The sequence below is a fragment of the Syzygium oleosum genome, unplaced genomic scaffold (assembly GCF_021117445.2).
Source record: "Syzygium oleosum isolate NSW1041296 unplaced genomic scaffold, Sole_v2.1 Sole_v2.32, whole genome shotgun sequence".
Classification (NCBI taxonomy): Eukaryota; Viridiplantae; Streptophyta; class Magnoliopsida; order Myrtales; family Myrtaceae; genus Syzygium; species Syzygium oleosum.
This window is the reverse complement of record NW_026607516.1, coordinates 1,948,918-1,965,349: the sequence shown is the minus strand read 5'-3', so window position 1 is coordinate 1,965,349 and position 16,432 is coordinate 1,948,918. Positions and strand designations below refer to the sequence as shown.

The window sequence follows — 16,432 nt, the reverse complement described above, 5'->3', positions numbered from 1 at the left end:
CTTATTAAATTTGTTCAATCAAGTCTTAAAGTTAACACCATTTAATTTATTAACAGAAAACGGTAACGTGACTTATTTTAATATTTTCAATAACCTACGTGGCAATGACATAACTAAATTATGAAACATAAAACTAAAAAAATATCACATCATCACCACCGTAAGATAAAAAAAATAATAAAAAAATCCACGTCAACATTTTCCATTAGAAAGTTAAATGAGATTAAATTTAGAACTCGATTAAATCAATTTGACAAGTTTTATGACTTGATTGTATTTTTTATAAGTTTTAAAACTCAAATGCACTTTCATAACGAGTTTTACGATTTCGAACATATCCCTTAAACATGCTTAAGTTCAACCAAGACAGGTACCGCGACAACCAAAACCTGAAAGAACTCATCTTAAATTACTCGAGAAATTTGAGGTCCTCAAAAGCTCATATGAATGCGAAGTATCAACTATGCCCCCAACAAAAGCATTTGTCAGATGGTCAATTAAACAATACTTTCGAATCGAAGATAGGATTTCGAATGGGTCTTTCAGCTTGATAGTAGCTATGCAAGCATGGGAAAGACCCCGATTCCAATTATGAGAGTCTGAAATCCGGCGGTGCGCATCTGAATATGCCCTAATTGGCCCATCCATTCTGACGAATAGCGGAAATTTCCTCTGGATCATTTAGAGAGTGTGGTCGCGTATCACAGATATTTCGTCATACCACGGCCTTCCACGCTAAGCTTTGTAGCCTGAAGCTGCTTCTTTTTCGGTGCTTTTAACTGCTGCAACTTCTTGTTCATCTGCCACGCACCAAAATATGAGTGAACATGCTATTGTGCCAGAAAAGGTGACCCAGGTAGTGTTGACCAAAGCAGGTGCTAAGCAATAGAACTTCTATAACCCACATCCCAAGTGTAAATTCATAAATCAGAAATTCAGACCAAACAACAGGTTCCAGGTGATTATACGCGGCAGAAAATAAGTGCAACGACCATTGTTAAGAAAAAGACTATTAAGTATGGCATGCAGTTGCCAAACTGGAAAGATAAATGCACACACGTCGTCCCTCCAACGAACCCCCTGCATTTTCCTCCTGATGCTTTCCTAATGCATATTCATACAGTGTAAGATATCCACAGTTGCTCATTTTCTCCCAGCACCAGATTCAATTAGACTATACATAACAAAAATCCTACATTTCCATCACAAGTATATTAGACAACTAACCTTTAGTCGGCGCTGATCTTGCATGGCTTGCTTAGCACGGGCTCTAATTTCATCAGGATCAATCTTAGATTGAGGGCGCAACACAAAATCCAAAGGTGTAGCTTCAGGTCTAGACGCATGCAGCCTAGAGGATGACTGACCAGATTTGCGCTCTCTGCAATGAGGTCAAGCATTAAAACCGCCAATACAGCCAGCACAAGAATCTCTAATCAGGCTAATCAGAGATTGAAATTCACCGTGAGAACACATCAGCATCAAGATCACCGTCTCTAGACTCCATCCCGGTATCTTTACTGGCAGGCCTATCCAACAATCCACCATCAAGATACGAAAGTTATCCAAGGAAACTAAAAAATTCACAAAAGAAAATATAGAAAACCTAAAGCTCCTTATTGACAGAAAATGGACATGATAGAAAAGTGAAGATACAAAAGTAACTAGAAGAAGAGAGTACTTCTTCACCGATGGCCTTCGATAGGGAATCCTATCATCTTCCAAGTTTCTCATGTCCTCAAATCTCGTGCTCTTGTTGAATATTGGTCGACTCTGCAACCCCGTCAAATATACAAGCAGAGTATTAAAAATCATTGGAAACCACTAATGCATATGATGCATTATATTCTTCATGCGCACAATCGTCATCCTATGCATCGCTTCAAAAAATCTAAGAAACTTAGCTGCAATCCCTCTCAATATACCAATCGTCAACCAGATGAGCATAAGATGTCTTCAAAATGAACTACAAGATACTAAGATCAATAGCAAGCAAGCAAAGCTGAGAATCATTGAGTAACCCGGAAAAATCACCAGAAGTGCAAAGACAGTAATGCGACAGTTAAAGCAACTTTAGAAGAATATAAATAAGAGAAAATTTCAAGAAAAACTGAATCAACCAAAATAACAACCGCTGTAAAAACAGAGCTATACTGGATTCCAAATCGCAAAGATTCTTAAGTTCATGGCTAGAAATTACACAAGGCAGCAATGAAACAGAAGAAAAACCAAAGCCAGAAGCAAATGTCTTTTAGATGCACAAAAAGACCAATGTACCAAGGAGATCGAAAAGGCAAATTGTCTAACTCTCAGCTCCAATATATTAGAGACAAATCTTTCTAGGGTAAGCAATGCCACAAGCTCAATGATTTATCAACCGACAGCACCACTGAAGCACAACAAGGCTTTTCAACGATGTATTACTTCACTTTTAATTATGACACATAACAATGTCAAGAATTTCAAACTTGCATATTATAAGGTGTTAGAAGTGAGTGGATCGGTGGTTTACCCATTTATCAACCAAATCTTTAGCGAGCTTTCTGTTGGATGTTGTTTCTTCATCAGATTTTGACAAAAACATTATAACCTGCACAAGGGAGTGACTCAGTCCATACAGTACAGGTAAGTACATATAATAGGAATTTTAGGACTAACTGCTGCCTTCACAAGGCAAATACTAACCTTTCCAAGGCCGCTTTTCTTCAATTGCTCCCTCCTATCATACTGTTCTAAATCAATAGGGAACTGCAGACAACAAGCAGTTTTTCAAGTTTTAAAAAAGGTTTCACCTGAAGCAGCAGCTATACAGTTGTTCCAGACAAAAATGAAGAGAAAAAAAAGTGAATATACATCAGTCAATATCTTCAAAATTGCAGCGCGGATGTTTATATTGGGTAAGCTTCCATCAGGAAGAGGTTCAAGCCAGTTCTTTAAAAGTGTTAAGACTCCATGATCTAAGAACTCTTGCTGAAGCTGCTTCCTGCATCAGTGCCACATATCATCATGAATTGATAAAAATGGAGCCTGAATAGATAGAACACAAGCAAGCAGATCAGACTAGGGTGACGATGGCTTACTTAGATAGAACGTCTGTCAGAAGAGGCAACTTCCTAAGCTTATTGATAGCAGGTTTTCCCTGCCGGTTAAGTTCCGCATCTTCCTCAGCTGTGACCTCAAGCTCAGCCATGATATTCTCAACCAGCAGAGCAATTTCTGCAGGACTCTTCTCATTCTTCTTCTTTTTCTTACCCATTTTGAAAAGTTCCTTGATTTCATCATCCACATCACCCTCCTCTGCCTAGCAAATTCAAGGCAATACCAAACGGTGAATATGAAGCTCAACCTTTTCTTTTTGTTTATTAGTAATGATGAAGCTCGACCAATGATAGGTATCAATTTGCAAATGAAACAGGAAAGAAACCATAGGTATGGATCCAGTTGACATTAACGCTGAAATAACCCTGCTCTGAAAGAATTGATTGGTAGAAATCAAATTATGAACTGAATACTGACCTGAGGAGCATCACCAGGAGAACCTGGTTCATTATCAATGTAATACCTTTCCCCAGGATCGACGCCACTATCATCGATAAAATTATCATCGTCCACAGTTCTAACACCATCTTGATCATCCTGTCACAAGAAAGAGACATGTAACAAGGTTCCAAAAAGTAAATATACCAAGAATGCTGGAACAAAATAACCAATTCCAGGCAACAGAGATACTTGAGCATGTTGCCTTGAAGATTGTAGAGCATGAGCAAACAAAGAATTTCTGAGGACATTGACAACCAAGAGCCAGAATACCAAACCAGAAACAACCAAGTCCGTGGAATTCCTGAATTTGACTATGGACTGGTGGAAACAGTAGACATTGATAACCAAAAGCCAAAACACCAAACAAGAAACAAACAAGTCCGTGGAATTCCTGGACACGGACTCATGGAGCCAGTAGGCTGAACATCGTACATTAGGTTATATCAATCCAAGTTGATGAAAAAATGCATTAGATTATATATGATGAGAGAAAAGCTTAAATTTTAATTGCCAAACATCAAAACTAATCACTTCAGATGAAGCAATATCCAAACTTTTTTTCCCCTGAAAATCAGATTGCAAGCAAAGCTGCCTCAAAAGCACTGAACAGCCGGGGATTGATGCTCAACATACAAAACCAGTCCCGAGCCACCTATATCAATCAGCAGCACAGAGACAGGCATCCACAACCCGAGACAGAGGAATTGATGATATACCTCAGAATCGCCACCGGCGATGGTGTCCCACATCTCCTTAACATCCCCATCATGATCCCTGGAACCTCTTCCCGAAAATCCCATCCCCTTCTTCGGAATCACCGACTTCGTCCCGTGCTTCCTCTCCCCCTTATGCCTCTTCTCCTTCTTCCCACTGCCACCTTCCTTCCCAATCTTCCTCTTCAATCTCCTCTCTTCCTCCGAGCTTTCCCTCGCAAAATCCCCAGCTCCGCCGCCACGAAAACCGTCGTCGTCGTCCGCCAAATCATCCAGGCCCGCGTCGCTGACCTTACCAGCCCCGGCCCCTTTCTTAACCAGCCTCTTCCTCGGCCTCGATTTCGACTCGGACTGATCCGGTTCGTACACCGGAGTCTGCGACCGGCCACGGCCGGTCTTCCAATTGTCCCCTTCGACGTCGTCCTCGAGGTCGTCGTCGAGGAAGTGATCGTGCCGCTGCCGCGGCTCGGGCGACTGCTCCCGATCCGACGGGATGTCGTCGAAGTCCATCAACGGCTCCCCGTCCTCGTCCCGGTACCTGCAACAAGAAACCCACAACAAATCCCTCGATTGATCCCTGAAATTGCCAGAAAAACATCGCAAGAACGAGGAAAAAAAACTAGGGTTTGGGACCGCACGGATCGTCTTCGAAGCCCATGCCGGCGACTGGGAATCGGCGATTCAGCCGGATTCAGGGGAGCGATCGGGAGGCGACGGCGTACGGACTGCGAACGGGCGAATCGTGCGGGCTCCGATCGGATCCGATTCGATTGAATACGAAGACGGAGGCGGTGGCTCCAGCTTCGCGACGACGAGACGGAGACTCCCTTCCTCTTCTTCTTCTGGTGGGATTTGCTCTTTTGTCGTTCATCCGCGCGGCGTTTCGCGATAAATTCTGCTTCTAACAGCACTGAGCCGGCCCTCTTGCGAATTTTACTTTCTGGGTTAAAAATTTCTAATTGGTTTGTAAATTTTGAGAATTATCTTTGGCATTCGAGAAATCGTTTTGGAAGAAACTAATCTAAAAGCTACCCAGCGAAAAAAAAAAAAGGGCAAAAAGCTTCCCGCGATGATATTCGGTATTTTTTTCCCTCCAAATGTTAAAAAAATATATATATTTGAGGATTAGAATATCTCCTATTTATGATTTGGATTTGACTGATGAGTGTTTTGAGTATACTGATTACTATTAAGTATATGTTTTACTCGTGTTATGTGTAATCTGATTTCTAGTGATTGGAGAGAGGATTTGATAGAGGTATGACCGCCGTAGGTCAATTTTCACTAATAATAATGGAAAAGATAAGAAAGCTTTTGGTTTAGTTTATTTCGTAAAAGATTAATAATTTTAAAAAAAAATGTAAAAAATAATCGTTTATACCGCTCGAAATAATTAGTTAATGAAAAAATGTGTTCATTACCGTTAACAATTTATGTCCAAATATTTTCGTGAACGATGAAAACGCTTATCATTTACTCAATTTTGTAAGCGATATAAAATATCATTTTAAAACAAATATTTTTAAAATCATTCATTATCTACCAAACAAACGAAACTTTAATTAATTCATCGTGCAGACATAATATCCAAAAAATTAAGAAGCATTTTATGTTTGAATTGTTTTCACAAAGAAGACATCAGTTTTCCACGCAAATGATGTAGCATGCAAGGTTTCGAGATGGGACCTAAGCAAGTCCTTAAAATGCTTCATCTCAGTTCTCATTCAGACCTTGAGATCACCGGGATGTAAAATTTGCAGAGGGTAATCCCTCTCCCTAAGGAAGAAAAAGATACAGGGTAAATTGAGGGTACGATGAAGCGTGCGGGCACCAGTACATTATAATAAGAAATACAGCCATGGAACTCGCCTACAGGATGGGGACAGGCCGTAAAGGCCCTTATAAATAAAAGCTCCCTTCCTTTGGTGAGGTTAGCTCTTAACGTGGCGATATAAACGAAGCCCCTAATTAAAGAATCCAAGCGAAGCCCCTGATTAAGAGGCATCAAAATCTTAAAAGTTCGTCTGGATTATTATTTTTAATCCTAATTGAGCACTTACTTTGATATCTTTTTATTCATCAAACTTTTACAATATATAAATATTGACGTGTGAATTCACATATTATTTTTTATAATATTTTAAAAATTGAATAGTGTGTTATTCGTCGAAATAATATAACGGTTACATTTTGCATCTTATAAGTATAAACAAACGAAGCCTTCATCCCACTTAGACCGAGCCAAGGCCAATCGGTGCATTACTTAGGCCATCAATACACAAAATTAATGATCTCTTCTCCCAGATAAGTTTTCAAGCACCGCGACATTCAGTGACGTGGCGAGCATTCTTTTTAATAAATTACTTGAAATTTGACACGTGTCTTGAGTAAAAAATTGAAATTCTCGTTTTTCTTTGTCTTCCTCCTCCATCCAATCGCCGCCAGCTCCTACATCCAACCACCGTGTGCCTAGCCACTTGGGACTTGGGAGTACTGCTTAGCCATCTCCACCGCGCAAGTCGCTGCAACCTCCATCCTCGACGTCCATCGCCGCGCCGTGACGGCTGCACCCAGTACAAGTTTTCTCCCTCTGCCTTTGTTGCTACACCTCCCTCGTGCCTCCAGATCTTAGCCTGGACGATACCAGCGAAGATCGCAGGCTTGATAGAAAAATAGAGTGAATGGCTTGGCTTGACAAAGCCGCCACGATGACCGGAACCCTTGATGGAGCTGTTTAGAGACTGCAATATAAGATATTGCACATTGGGTTAAAGTTCGTAGACTACATTGAACAAATTAAAAGTTCAGGGACCACATTGCATATTGAGTCAAAGTTCAGGGACTTTGTGTCGTTTTTCCAAAAGAAAAAGGGATTAGTTCACCGGAAGTCCTAAAACTCGTTACGAAAAAATAATTGAATCACAAAACTTGAAAAAAGTGCGAACAAGTAAAAAAACTCGTTAAATTGGTTCAATCTAATCCTTCCGCTAACTCCGTCCAACTTTATTAACGGAAAATGCCGACGTGTCTTATTTTATTACTTTCTTAAGACACGAGGCGCCCACCAAGTGCCATGTCAGAAAAATATTTAAAAAATAAAATATACAAACTAAATTAAATTAAAAAAATAAAAAAAGCTAAAGTTAAAAAAAAAAAAAACAAACAAATTTAGGCTGTGGCCAAGCCCTCATTGGTGGCCGCCGTAAAGGGCTAGCGAAGGTCACCTTGGCCTTCCTGAAGCCCGACAACCCTTGCTAGCCCCTTGGGAGGCCTTAACGGCCTCCAGCGAGGGCCTGCTGGCTCGGATCGGGGAGGCGTGACCCTCGCCCCATATCTGGGAGGGTCGCCGAGCTTCAGGAAGACCCGGGCGACCTTCACTGGCCCTTCCTGGCGATTGTGGCGGCAGTTAGCCGTGGATGAGTTTGTTTGTATTTTTTATATTTAATCTAATTTAGTTTGTATTTTTCATTTTTTTAATATTTTTTTCTAACGTGATGCTTAGTGGGCACTACATCATTGCCACGTATCTTAAGAAAGAAATGAATAAGACACGTCAATATTTTTCATTAGACAAGTCGGATGAAGTTAACGGAAAAACTTGATTGAACCAATTTGATAAATTTCATGACTTGATTGCACTCTTTATAAGTTTTATAATTGCACGTTCGCTACAAGTTTTAAGACTTGTAGTGCACATATCTCAAAGAAAAAAGAAAAAAGAAAAAAGAAAGGCCTGGCCGTTACTGTCGTTAACTTTGGCGTTTGCGCTTACGGGGATAATAGTTGTCGCGATTGGGATTACACGTGGAAAAACGATGTTCGAGTTTTTTTTTTTTTTTTTTGGGTCGAAGTTGTTCGAGTTTGACTAGACGAGGAAGAACTCGTGTGCAGGGACAACGTCGGAATTCGAGATTCCCACCGGGGGCAAAATCGGGACGAAATCCTCTCAACAGGACAGCTGAACTGTACGTTCACCCACAGAATCCAGCTCCGTGAACCCCCAAATACTCCCCTAACCCCAAGGAGCCAAACCCTAATTCCTCCTATTGATCTCATCCCCACCCCCGAATTCTCCCCCTTTTCGCCTCGAATTATCGGAATGTCCCCGTAATTCCCCGCTCCCTCCGTCGGAATCTCGCCGGAATCGAGCCAATTTCGCGGCGTCGGCGGCCAAGCTGCTCCCTTTCGAATTTCGCCGATTGAATCCGCGATCACTCCTCCACCGGTGCACCGGAGGGGCATTTCTCGGTAGTTTCTGATCGGTGAGTTGACTTTCGTGCTTCCCCGTCGGAGTAGGGATTGCGTTTGCCGTCCGCGTTTGGAATGTTGGGTTTCGGGGGCGTGGGATTATCCTGGTTTTGGGGTCTCTGTCTGGCTGCATGTGCGTCTCTGTAATCTCTTTATCCGGGCTTGTGGCGGCCTGTCAATTTTCGAAGTTTCAATTGCCGGAATAACGAGCGAGTGGCAATGGAATCGGGACTTTGGAATTATGGGGGTCGTCGATTGTTTGGGATTTAAACGAGAGAGCTGAATTTGTGTTTTTTTTATCAGCCGGGAGCTAATGCAGCCAATTTGGTTTATTGGTGATAGCTCTTTTAATTTGCATTTAGCGGAATATCGAGACCTTGGGCTTCTGAAATTGTTGGTTTCAATTTGCAATTTTTCGAAGACGGCGCTCCTTTGTTGGGTATGTAATAGCTTGCAACGTTGGATGCTTTTTAGAACAGGATGCTTTGAGGAATTTGTGGAGGGAGCGGGATAGAAATATGGGTAGCAGCGAGACTGAAAAACCTGCGAAGGAGAAAGAGACAAAGGTGGCACCTCCTACTACCCTGGTACACTTTTGCTCTCTCTGCCGAGTTCATCAGTTTTACTGAGGTTTTCCTCTACAAGTGATACTTTTGAACTGAGTTTGCATTTTCGCCTTTGGTTTTAATGTTCAGGAGCAATCTTCAACCGCTAGTGCCAACCCAGTTACTCCAGATTGGTCTGGTTTTCAGGTGTAATTGCGGGAAACTGTCGCTAATTAGTGTAATTTGATACCTGTAGGTGGATTTCCAAATTCTCACATGATTGTTGTCTGTCAAACAGGCATATTCTCCTATTCCTCCTCATGGTTTTTTGGCATCAAGTCCCCATGCTCAACCATATATGTGGGGCGTTCAGGTATGTGAAATTTGTGCTACTTGTGCTTCTAAGTATTTTAAGTTGAAATAGACCCCATTACTTGGCAATACTGTCCCAGGGACTTCATCTCTCCTTAGAATTCACAGAGTCGGTGCTCGATATGATCTAATACTCAGATGTGTATGAATTTTGTTATTCTTTAATTAAGTAAAGTAACTTGGCTCATTAATTAGGGCATTTAAAGTCATTATGACTTGTAATATGAGCTACATCGTAGGTACTAGGTGTTATGTTAAGATATAAAATATAATCCACTTCACCCTCTAATGGAAGTTTCTAAAATAAATTGTAGGGTACTCAATTTTAACCTGGTACTGAAGCGTTATATTGCCAATTTATAGGATTCTTTTCTTTATATGTATTGGCGCAGTGTTTCAACCATTATTTTGCCCACATGTATCAGGCTTGTGTATTTTGCTTCATATTTACAGCATTCGTGCCCTCCCGGTTGGGGGCGGGGGGGGTGGTTAGGTACAAAATACAATTTGCATTGTTCTCTAACAACTTAAGCTTTTAGGTAAACACTTACACACTTAACTTTGATAGTTAGAAAATGAAGATAATGGCATCCTTTTGAGCAGTTACCATTTGTACCGATAAATAGTGATAACAGTTTTGCACTCGATTTTCAGGAGAACTTACTTGAAAATCTTCCCATGCGATTTTTGTCTGTTCTCACAAATGGAAGATTGCTTGTTTCACTGAGTTCTTTAAGCCACAGATTACATTATACATCATGAAATAGCTGGGTTGTAGTCAGTACTCTTTGTCTAATCTCATAGGATCGAGCCAGAATATTTGAATATATTAAGCAAACTGATAGTCAAAACGCTTGGTGGAACTGAAAATTACAAGGAAGAGAAATTTTTATTGATGATTTGTAAGGAGAGGCGTACTTGCTGGATTTCAGAAGCGGTGACTCATTCTCTCTTTTGACATGCATTCAATTTGTCGATCAGTGTATCACACACTTTTGGTGTCTTGTTTAGAACTAGAGGTAATAGCAGTTGTTTTGCCAATGGAATGAGATTGATACGAATTTAGTGTTAACTTTTTGAAGTTCTCCGTGCTTTAGTTGGGCATTTTTTCTTTTCAGCCCTTGTCTCTGTTTACGTGCATCTGATTCACGGAGTAGATACTAGATAAGGCTTATTTTGTTGCTTCGATGTTGTCTCAAATGACATGCAAACACTAATAATCCTCATGGTCTCAGTCTCGTAGTTGTTTTGTTTTTTGATACTTCGGTCCTTTATTCAAGCCCGGTACATTGTTTAATGTTGTTATCAGAGCCTTAACGTTAGCCCTTGATGCAGCATATTATGCCTCCTTATGGCACCCCACCCCATCCCTACGTTGCAATGTATCCCCATGGTGGCATATATGCGCACCCATCTATGCCCCCGGTACTTTCACATCCATTACTCTATACATGTTATCTTCACCAAGTTCCCATGCCACTAACTACAATCTCCTATCTTATTCAACAGGGATCTTATCCTTTTAGTCCTTTTGCTATGCCTTCTCCAAATGGGATTGCCGAGGTTTCCTCGAGTTTCCTGGACAATTTCTTGCTAACCATCTGTCACTTTGGAAGTGTCAACTCATGATCACACATGTTTGCAGGGAAGTACAACTGGGGAAGCTGATGGTAAGCCATCTGAAGTGAAAGAAAAATTGCCTATCAAAAGATCGAAAGGGAGCCTGGGGAGTCTGAGTATGATTACAGGAAAAAACAATGAGCTTGCCAAAACATCTGGAGCATCTGCTAATGGTGGTTATTCAAAAAGGTAGAGTGCCCTTTGTGATTATTATATGCATACAGTAGTGTCAGCAAGGATGACTAAGGGCTTCTCGTAGTCCTTTTACAAGTTTGCTTTGCTTCTTAAGTTGGAAATCATGAAGATATCCGACTTGAAAAGCTTTGTTAAACTCTTTGGAGAAGGTTGTATATCTCTTCCATTGTTGTGAAGATCTCTGTTTTGTTATATGTTTCACAGTACTTCGCAGTGAATGGATGTAATGTTGGTGCAGAGTGTCATGGGATGCCCATCAGAATGTGGTTTCCCAATAGCTGCTTTGGCGGCTGCAATAGCTCTAACAAAAATGGAGAAAATATCTCCTTTTGAGATTTTTTTTTTCACCGTGTTTTATTGATGGCATGAGTTTAATCTTTTCTGTATTTACCTGACATGAATGTTATGCCATCTCGTTTTGAAACGCTTCTGCTGATATTGGACTTCATATGCAGTGCTGAGAGTGCAAGTGAAGGTACAAGTGAAGGAAGTGATGATTCTCAGAACGTGAGTGCTATGATCATTTTTGCTCCTCAAGGGATTTTTTCTAACTATAGGAAAGTTACAATTAGGCATATATCAGCAATGGCCAATGGTGCATGTGTGATGAATTAGTAATTACTGTCCAGTTACTTTGTTGTGATTATTTTCTTGGGGGTTGTGTGCGTGTATTCTCATCCTTGGTAACTTTCTTCATTTGTAATATATGAGTTTTGCACTGCTCCGGCCAAATGGATTGCATAAGCTGAGGTTTGACATCTTGGGCATAGGAACACAAAAAATGAGTGTACAAGCCCTTTTTCTAAGTGGGCTGCTTTTATAACACTCTTTCTGAATAAGGAGCCTGAGCTGACACACTCCCAATTGTTAATTGACTATGTTTCTCTCTCGGTCGATAGTTGAATCCACAAAAAATTTTGCAGGACTCCCAACCGAAATCAGGGGGCAGACAAGACTCCTTGGAAGGTTTAGTGCTTGAAATCTGACTGCACTGTTGCACATTTCTAATCTGTGAGCGTGGATATTAATGGAAGTTTTGTGATATCTTTTATGCAGATGTATCTCAAAATGGCAATGGTGAACATGGTTCTCAAAATGGAGGATCAAGTACTCCACATGCAACGGTGAACCAATCAGTGGCATTGGTGCCAATCGCTGCTGCTGGCCCAGCAGGTGTTCCTGGTCCCACTACAAGTTTGAATATTGGAATGGATTACTGGGGTACTCCTGCTATCCCTGCAATTCGTGGGAAGGTTCCTTCTACTCCAGTTGCTGGAGGAATGGTCACTCCTGGGTCAAGAGATAGTGTTCAGTCTCAGATGTGGCTACAGGTTACCTCAAAGTTTTGATTAAGACCTGCAGCTTTCCATTTTGTGTATTTGTGGCAATAGTTGCTTGGTTAAAACAGCCAAGTATATTACTTAGCCTTTTGTTTTTCTATGGCATCAACAATTTAGCTTCAGTTCTAGACATTAGAAATACATTCACAATGAATCTGGTCTTATTGTTCATTAGGCCACAAGAAGCTTCGACATAAGGTTTTTGCAGTTATGAGGGGCTCCCATTGCTTTCTAATAGATGTCACTTGTTCTATAATACTGTAGCTTTATGCTTCTTACTAGTCTTTTCCTACACCAGTTTGAGTCCTCTGTAATGCTGATTGGATTTGCTTGCATGGCGCTGATGCTTGCAGATTTGCATATTGGCACATGTACTTTGTGTAAATTATATTGGTGCAGTTGGTACGCATGGGGTTTAGAAGCACATTTTTTATGTAGGACATTAATACGTAGCTATACAAATACCTTATAGAGCTAGCACATTTTAACTCAATGTGCTTCATTTTTTTTTCTTAAAAAAAGTATCTGCACCTTTTATGTTGGTTTTAGGATGAAAGAGAACTTAAACGGCAGAGAAGGAAGCAGTCAAACCGAGAGTCTGCTCGGCGATCTCGGCTTCGGAAGCAGGTAATTGCAATGGTTTCAAAATCAATTCTTGTTCAGGTACATGCATCCACTGATTACAGCAATGAAGTTTGTTGAATACATTTGCATTGAGCCAGGCTGAATGTGACGAGCTTGCGCACCGTGCTGATGCTTTAAAAGACGAAAATGCCTCTCTAAGAGCTGAAGTGAGCCGCATCAGGAGTGAGTACGATCAGCTTCTTGCGGAGAATGCTTCTCTGAAGGTGATATAAAAGATGCTTCTCTTGTTTCTCTTCCTCTGTTGTTTGCCCATCATTACCTCCAGAATTAGTCTCTCGTTAACCCAACCTCGTTCTCTGGTGACCGTTTAAAGTTTATGGTCTCCTTTACATAAGATGCTATTGCTACCAAAACTAACTGATTAATGATCAATCATCCATGCAGCATAACATGGGGTAGACATTAATTGCCCATTTAAATGGAAGTATGTATATTTTTTGTTCGGGGCGAGCCTAGCTGATTGCACGCATTAGTGCATGCACAACTACAGATCAATGCGTGTGCGCACCCATAACACACAGCACATGTGTGCATCCACGAACCGGGGGGTGGGGGAGACAGATTTATAGCCAGTTTGACCTGTAAACTCCCTGTTGAACTATCAACACAGAACAGCATCTGATTTGACTCCTAAAATACTTTACACCACACTTTTGCAGGAAAGGCTTGGGGAAGTTCCTGCGCATGAAGATTCAAGGTCTGAACAAAGACATTTGAACAGTGAATCTCAGAAGACAGCAAAGCCTGAACATGGCCAGAGTGCTCACTAGTGTTATTGGCTACCCTGTCATGCTGGTTTCTGGAGTGTAACCTAACCAACTAGCAACAGGAAGTTCTCATTTTACGTAGTATGTAGTTCCACCGCTTATTGAAGCTGACCTTCATAGTTTTAGGATATGTTAATTGTCTTGTCTTAATCATCTGTCAACAAGCCTTATAGTTGAGGATGTAGGATTGGGCTTGAGCACTGTGAAGTTTGCCTTCCACCCTTATTTTTCTCTGTTGAGAAGGGTAGCATTCACACTTATGTGTACCGAGTACTGTTGATTGACGTGTAATCCAGATAATTTAATGAGCTTGAGTATGCTGTTAACGAGCGAGTTCATCTATGTGCTGTTCTTGTTATTCTCATTGCTTATTGGGCACTGCAATCCATTTTGAGTTTTGCCTCGCAAAGATCCAAACATCTACTGGCATAATTGTATCGGGTGTATAGAGACATCTGATGATATTGGAATGACGGATGATTAACATGCCCCTCCACAACTGGAAAAACCTGGAGTTGATTACCCGAGCTGTCTTTCAGAGACCTTAGTTCATTGCTCAACGTGCATTGAATTGAACTGATCATATGGTACTTGGCCTTTTGGTGTTCAGAAATTCCTGCATGTGGTTTTTGAGCATGTCCAAGGGAAGCTTTTGGCGACAGTTTTTCCTACGGTGCGACTGCGACGATGAACTGTACAGAGGAGATGATTCGAAATCAGGGAGTTTTAAGGACATCGGAATCTTTCCTCCGATCTAATCACCGGGCAAGAGCTAGAAGTGTCGAAGTTTAGTCGAGCGATGACATTTTGAGCCTTTGATTTGAAAAACTGAACTAAGAATTCTCTTTCTTTATTATCAAGTGAATTACTGTTCATGACTTAGGATTCTCGTGCCCGAGCACATTATGCCCAGGCCTGGTTTTTCTGATTGCTCAAAAATAAAATACAAAACGCAGTAGAGAAGACTCGGATTTAGAAAAATAAATAAATTAATCTCACTATAAAACTAAGGGTCCGTTTGGTAACGTGCCAAACAGTGAAAATTTCTGTTCTTTTGTTCCCAGAAATAGTTTGGGAACAGAAATGCGTTTGGTAAACTTTTTGTTCCCAGGCACATTTTTGCAAAAATTTGTGCCCAGAAACAGTTTTGGAAGAGAAACAAGAAGTAAAAAAAAGTTGCTTCTTGTTTCTCGGCACAATTTTGAGAATGAGTTCTTTTTCTTTTTTTTATCTTTTCTTCTTTGTGTTGTTCTTCCCTGGGCTGTGGCCGGTCACCGGCGGCCGGCCATGGCCAAAGAAGGGAAGGGTAGAAAGAAAAAAAAATAAAATTAAACAATTTAAAATATTATTAAAATATTATTAATAAAAAGAAATTTTGTGTAGTTACTAAACGTATTTCTGTTCTTTTCTATCCCAGGAATAGAAATTTTGGACAGTTACCAAACGCCTTCAAATGCTCAGAAATTGTTTCCGGGCACAGAATAAAAAAGAATCATTTCTGAGTAGAAATAGTTCCCGGGCACAGAATGATTGTCATGCGCATCCTAAGTTACACCACGCGAATTGCATTGATTGAGTTCAAATACATACGACCTAGATTTAGACAAACACATCTCAATAAAAGATTACGACTTAATAAATTAGAACACCACATTAAACCAGACGGATCAATTACATCTTCTCATCACAAAGATACAAACAAGTGCACCTACATAGCACCCAGACAAACACATCTTGCAAGAAAATACAGATCTCAATGCCGTAGGCCGCTCCCTCCATCACCATGAAATAGGACGAGATGGTGTCGTCCTCCTTCGATGCCTCAACTTAAGCATGTTCCTCCGGCGTCAGAATTTTCCATTAACCAAGATATATAGACCACAATCATCTCCAGATTCTTATCGAACGAAATTTGCTTGTTGTCCTCGATGATTTGGCCAGCCCTCCTGAAAGTCGCCTCGGATGATACAGTTAACGCCGATGGAGTAAGAATGTCCCGAGCCACCATGGAAAGAACAAGACAAGGGGAAGATTTGGCCTTCCGCCGGTGGAAAGGTGAAAGTTCTCATGGCCAACTTTCTTGATGCAGCTCGAGTCATCCTTCTTCATGGTTGCAATCTGTCATAATTGTGCTCATTCTAACGTGGAATCAATGAAAAATGCATTGTAAATCACTCTTTGATCATACGAATGTTTTGTGATTTCTGATCACTTTCACTGATGTAAGAAAGAAGAACATGGTTAATATGGAAATCACTTTAGGACAATTTTTTTTTTTCGTGAGAGCGATTAAAAATAGAATACTGTTCAATATATTGAGATTAATTTATTATATTAGTAATCTAAGTTATATGATATATTCTCATTATGTATTAAATACAATTCGCCTTTCAGAAATATTCACTTATAATTCATCGCTTCAAATGATCCCTGAATTTTAGTTCAAT

At 40.6% G+C, this 16,432-nt stretch overlaps 2 protein-coding genes across 3 annotated transcripts; one reads left to right on the top strand and one right to left on the bottom strand.

Moving 5' to 3' along the window:
* Window positions 1-390: 390 nt before the first annotated feature.
* LOC115685420 (protein IWS1 homolog 1) lies at window positions 391-5,145 on the bottom strand. Its single transcript, XM_030610497.2, has 11 exons — window positions 4,892-5,145; window positions 4,257-4,791; window positions 3,517-3,636; window positions 3,081-3,301; window positions 2,854-2,983; window positions 2,686-2,748; window positions 2,513-2,590; window positions 1,682-1,773; window positions 1,464-1,529; window positions 1,228-1,381; window positions 391-800 (listed from the first exon to the last, which is right to left on the bottom strand). Exons 1-11 carry the CDS (start codon window positions 4,909-4,911, stop codon window positions 702-704), a joined length of 1,578 nt encoding a protein of 525 aa, XP_030466357.1. The 5' UTR covers window positions 4,912-5,145; the 3' UTR covers window positions 391-701.
* Window positions 5,146-8,221: 3,076 nt separating this feature from the next.
* LOC115685421 (bZIP transcription factor 16) lies at window positions 8,222-14,325 on the top strand. Of its 2 annotated transcripts, none has more exons than XM_030610499.2 (13): window positions 8,222-8,515; window positions 8,981-9,088; window positions 9,197-9,253; window positions 9,345-9,419; window positions 10,754-10,843; window positions 10,928-10,981; window positions 11,064-11,227; window positions 11,689-11,740; window positions 12,157-12,199; window positions 12,290-12,564; window positions 13,123-13,200; window positions 13,296-13,421; window positions 13,878-14,325. In XM_030610499.2, exons 2-13 carry the CDS (start codon window positions 9,020-9,022, stop codon window positions 13,986-13,988), a joined length of 1,194 nt encoding a protein of 397 aa, XP_030466359.1. In that variant the 5' UTR covers window positions 8,222-8,515; window positions 8,981-9,019; the 3' UTR covers window positions 13,989-14,325. The 2 variants fall into 2 exon arrangements, with proteins under 2 accessions (XP_030466359.1, XP_030466358.1); XM_030610498.2 differs by having other exon boundaries at window positions 8,976-9,088.
* Window positions 14,326-16,432: the final 2,107 nt, after the last annotated feature.

Excerpts from the sequence above, each read along its gene's own strand:
- LOC115685420 (XM_030610497.2), bottom strand. The coding sequence starts at position 4,911 with ATGGGCTTCGAAGACGATCC. Across the intron at positions 1,382-1,463 it reads GATGCTGATGTGTTCTCACG|AGAGCGCAAATCTGGTCAGT; the intron begins GTGAATTTCAAT and ends ACCTCATTGCAG. Across the intron at positions 801-1,227 it reads AAGATCAGCGCCGACTAAAG|ATGAACAAGAAGTTGCAGCA; the intron begins GTTAGTTGTCTA and ends GGTGCGTGGCAG.
- LOC115685421 (XM_030610499.2), top strand. The coding sequence starts at position 9,020 with ATGGGTAGCAGCGAGACTGAAAAACCTGCGAAGGAGAAAGAGACAAAG. Across the intron at positions 9,089-9,196 it reads TGGCACCTCCTACTACCCTG|GAGCAATCTTCAACCGCTAG; the intron begins GTACACTTTTGC and ends TTTAATGTTCAG. Across the intron at positions 9,420-10,753 it reads CATATATGTGGGGCGTTCAG|CATATTATGCCTCCTTATGG; the intron begins GTATGTGAAATT and ends CCCTTGATGCAG.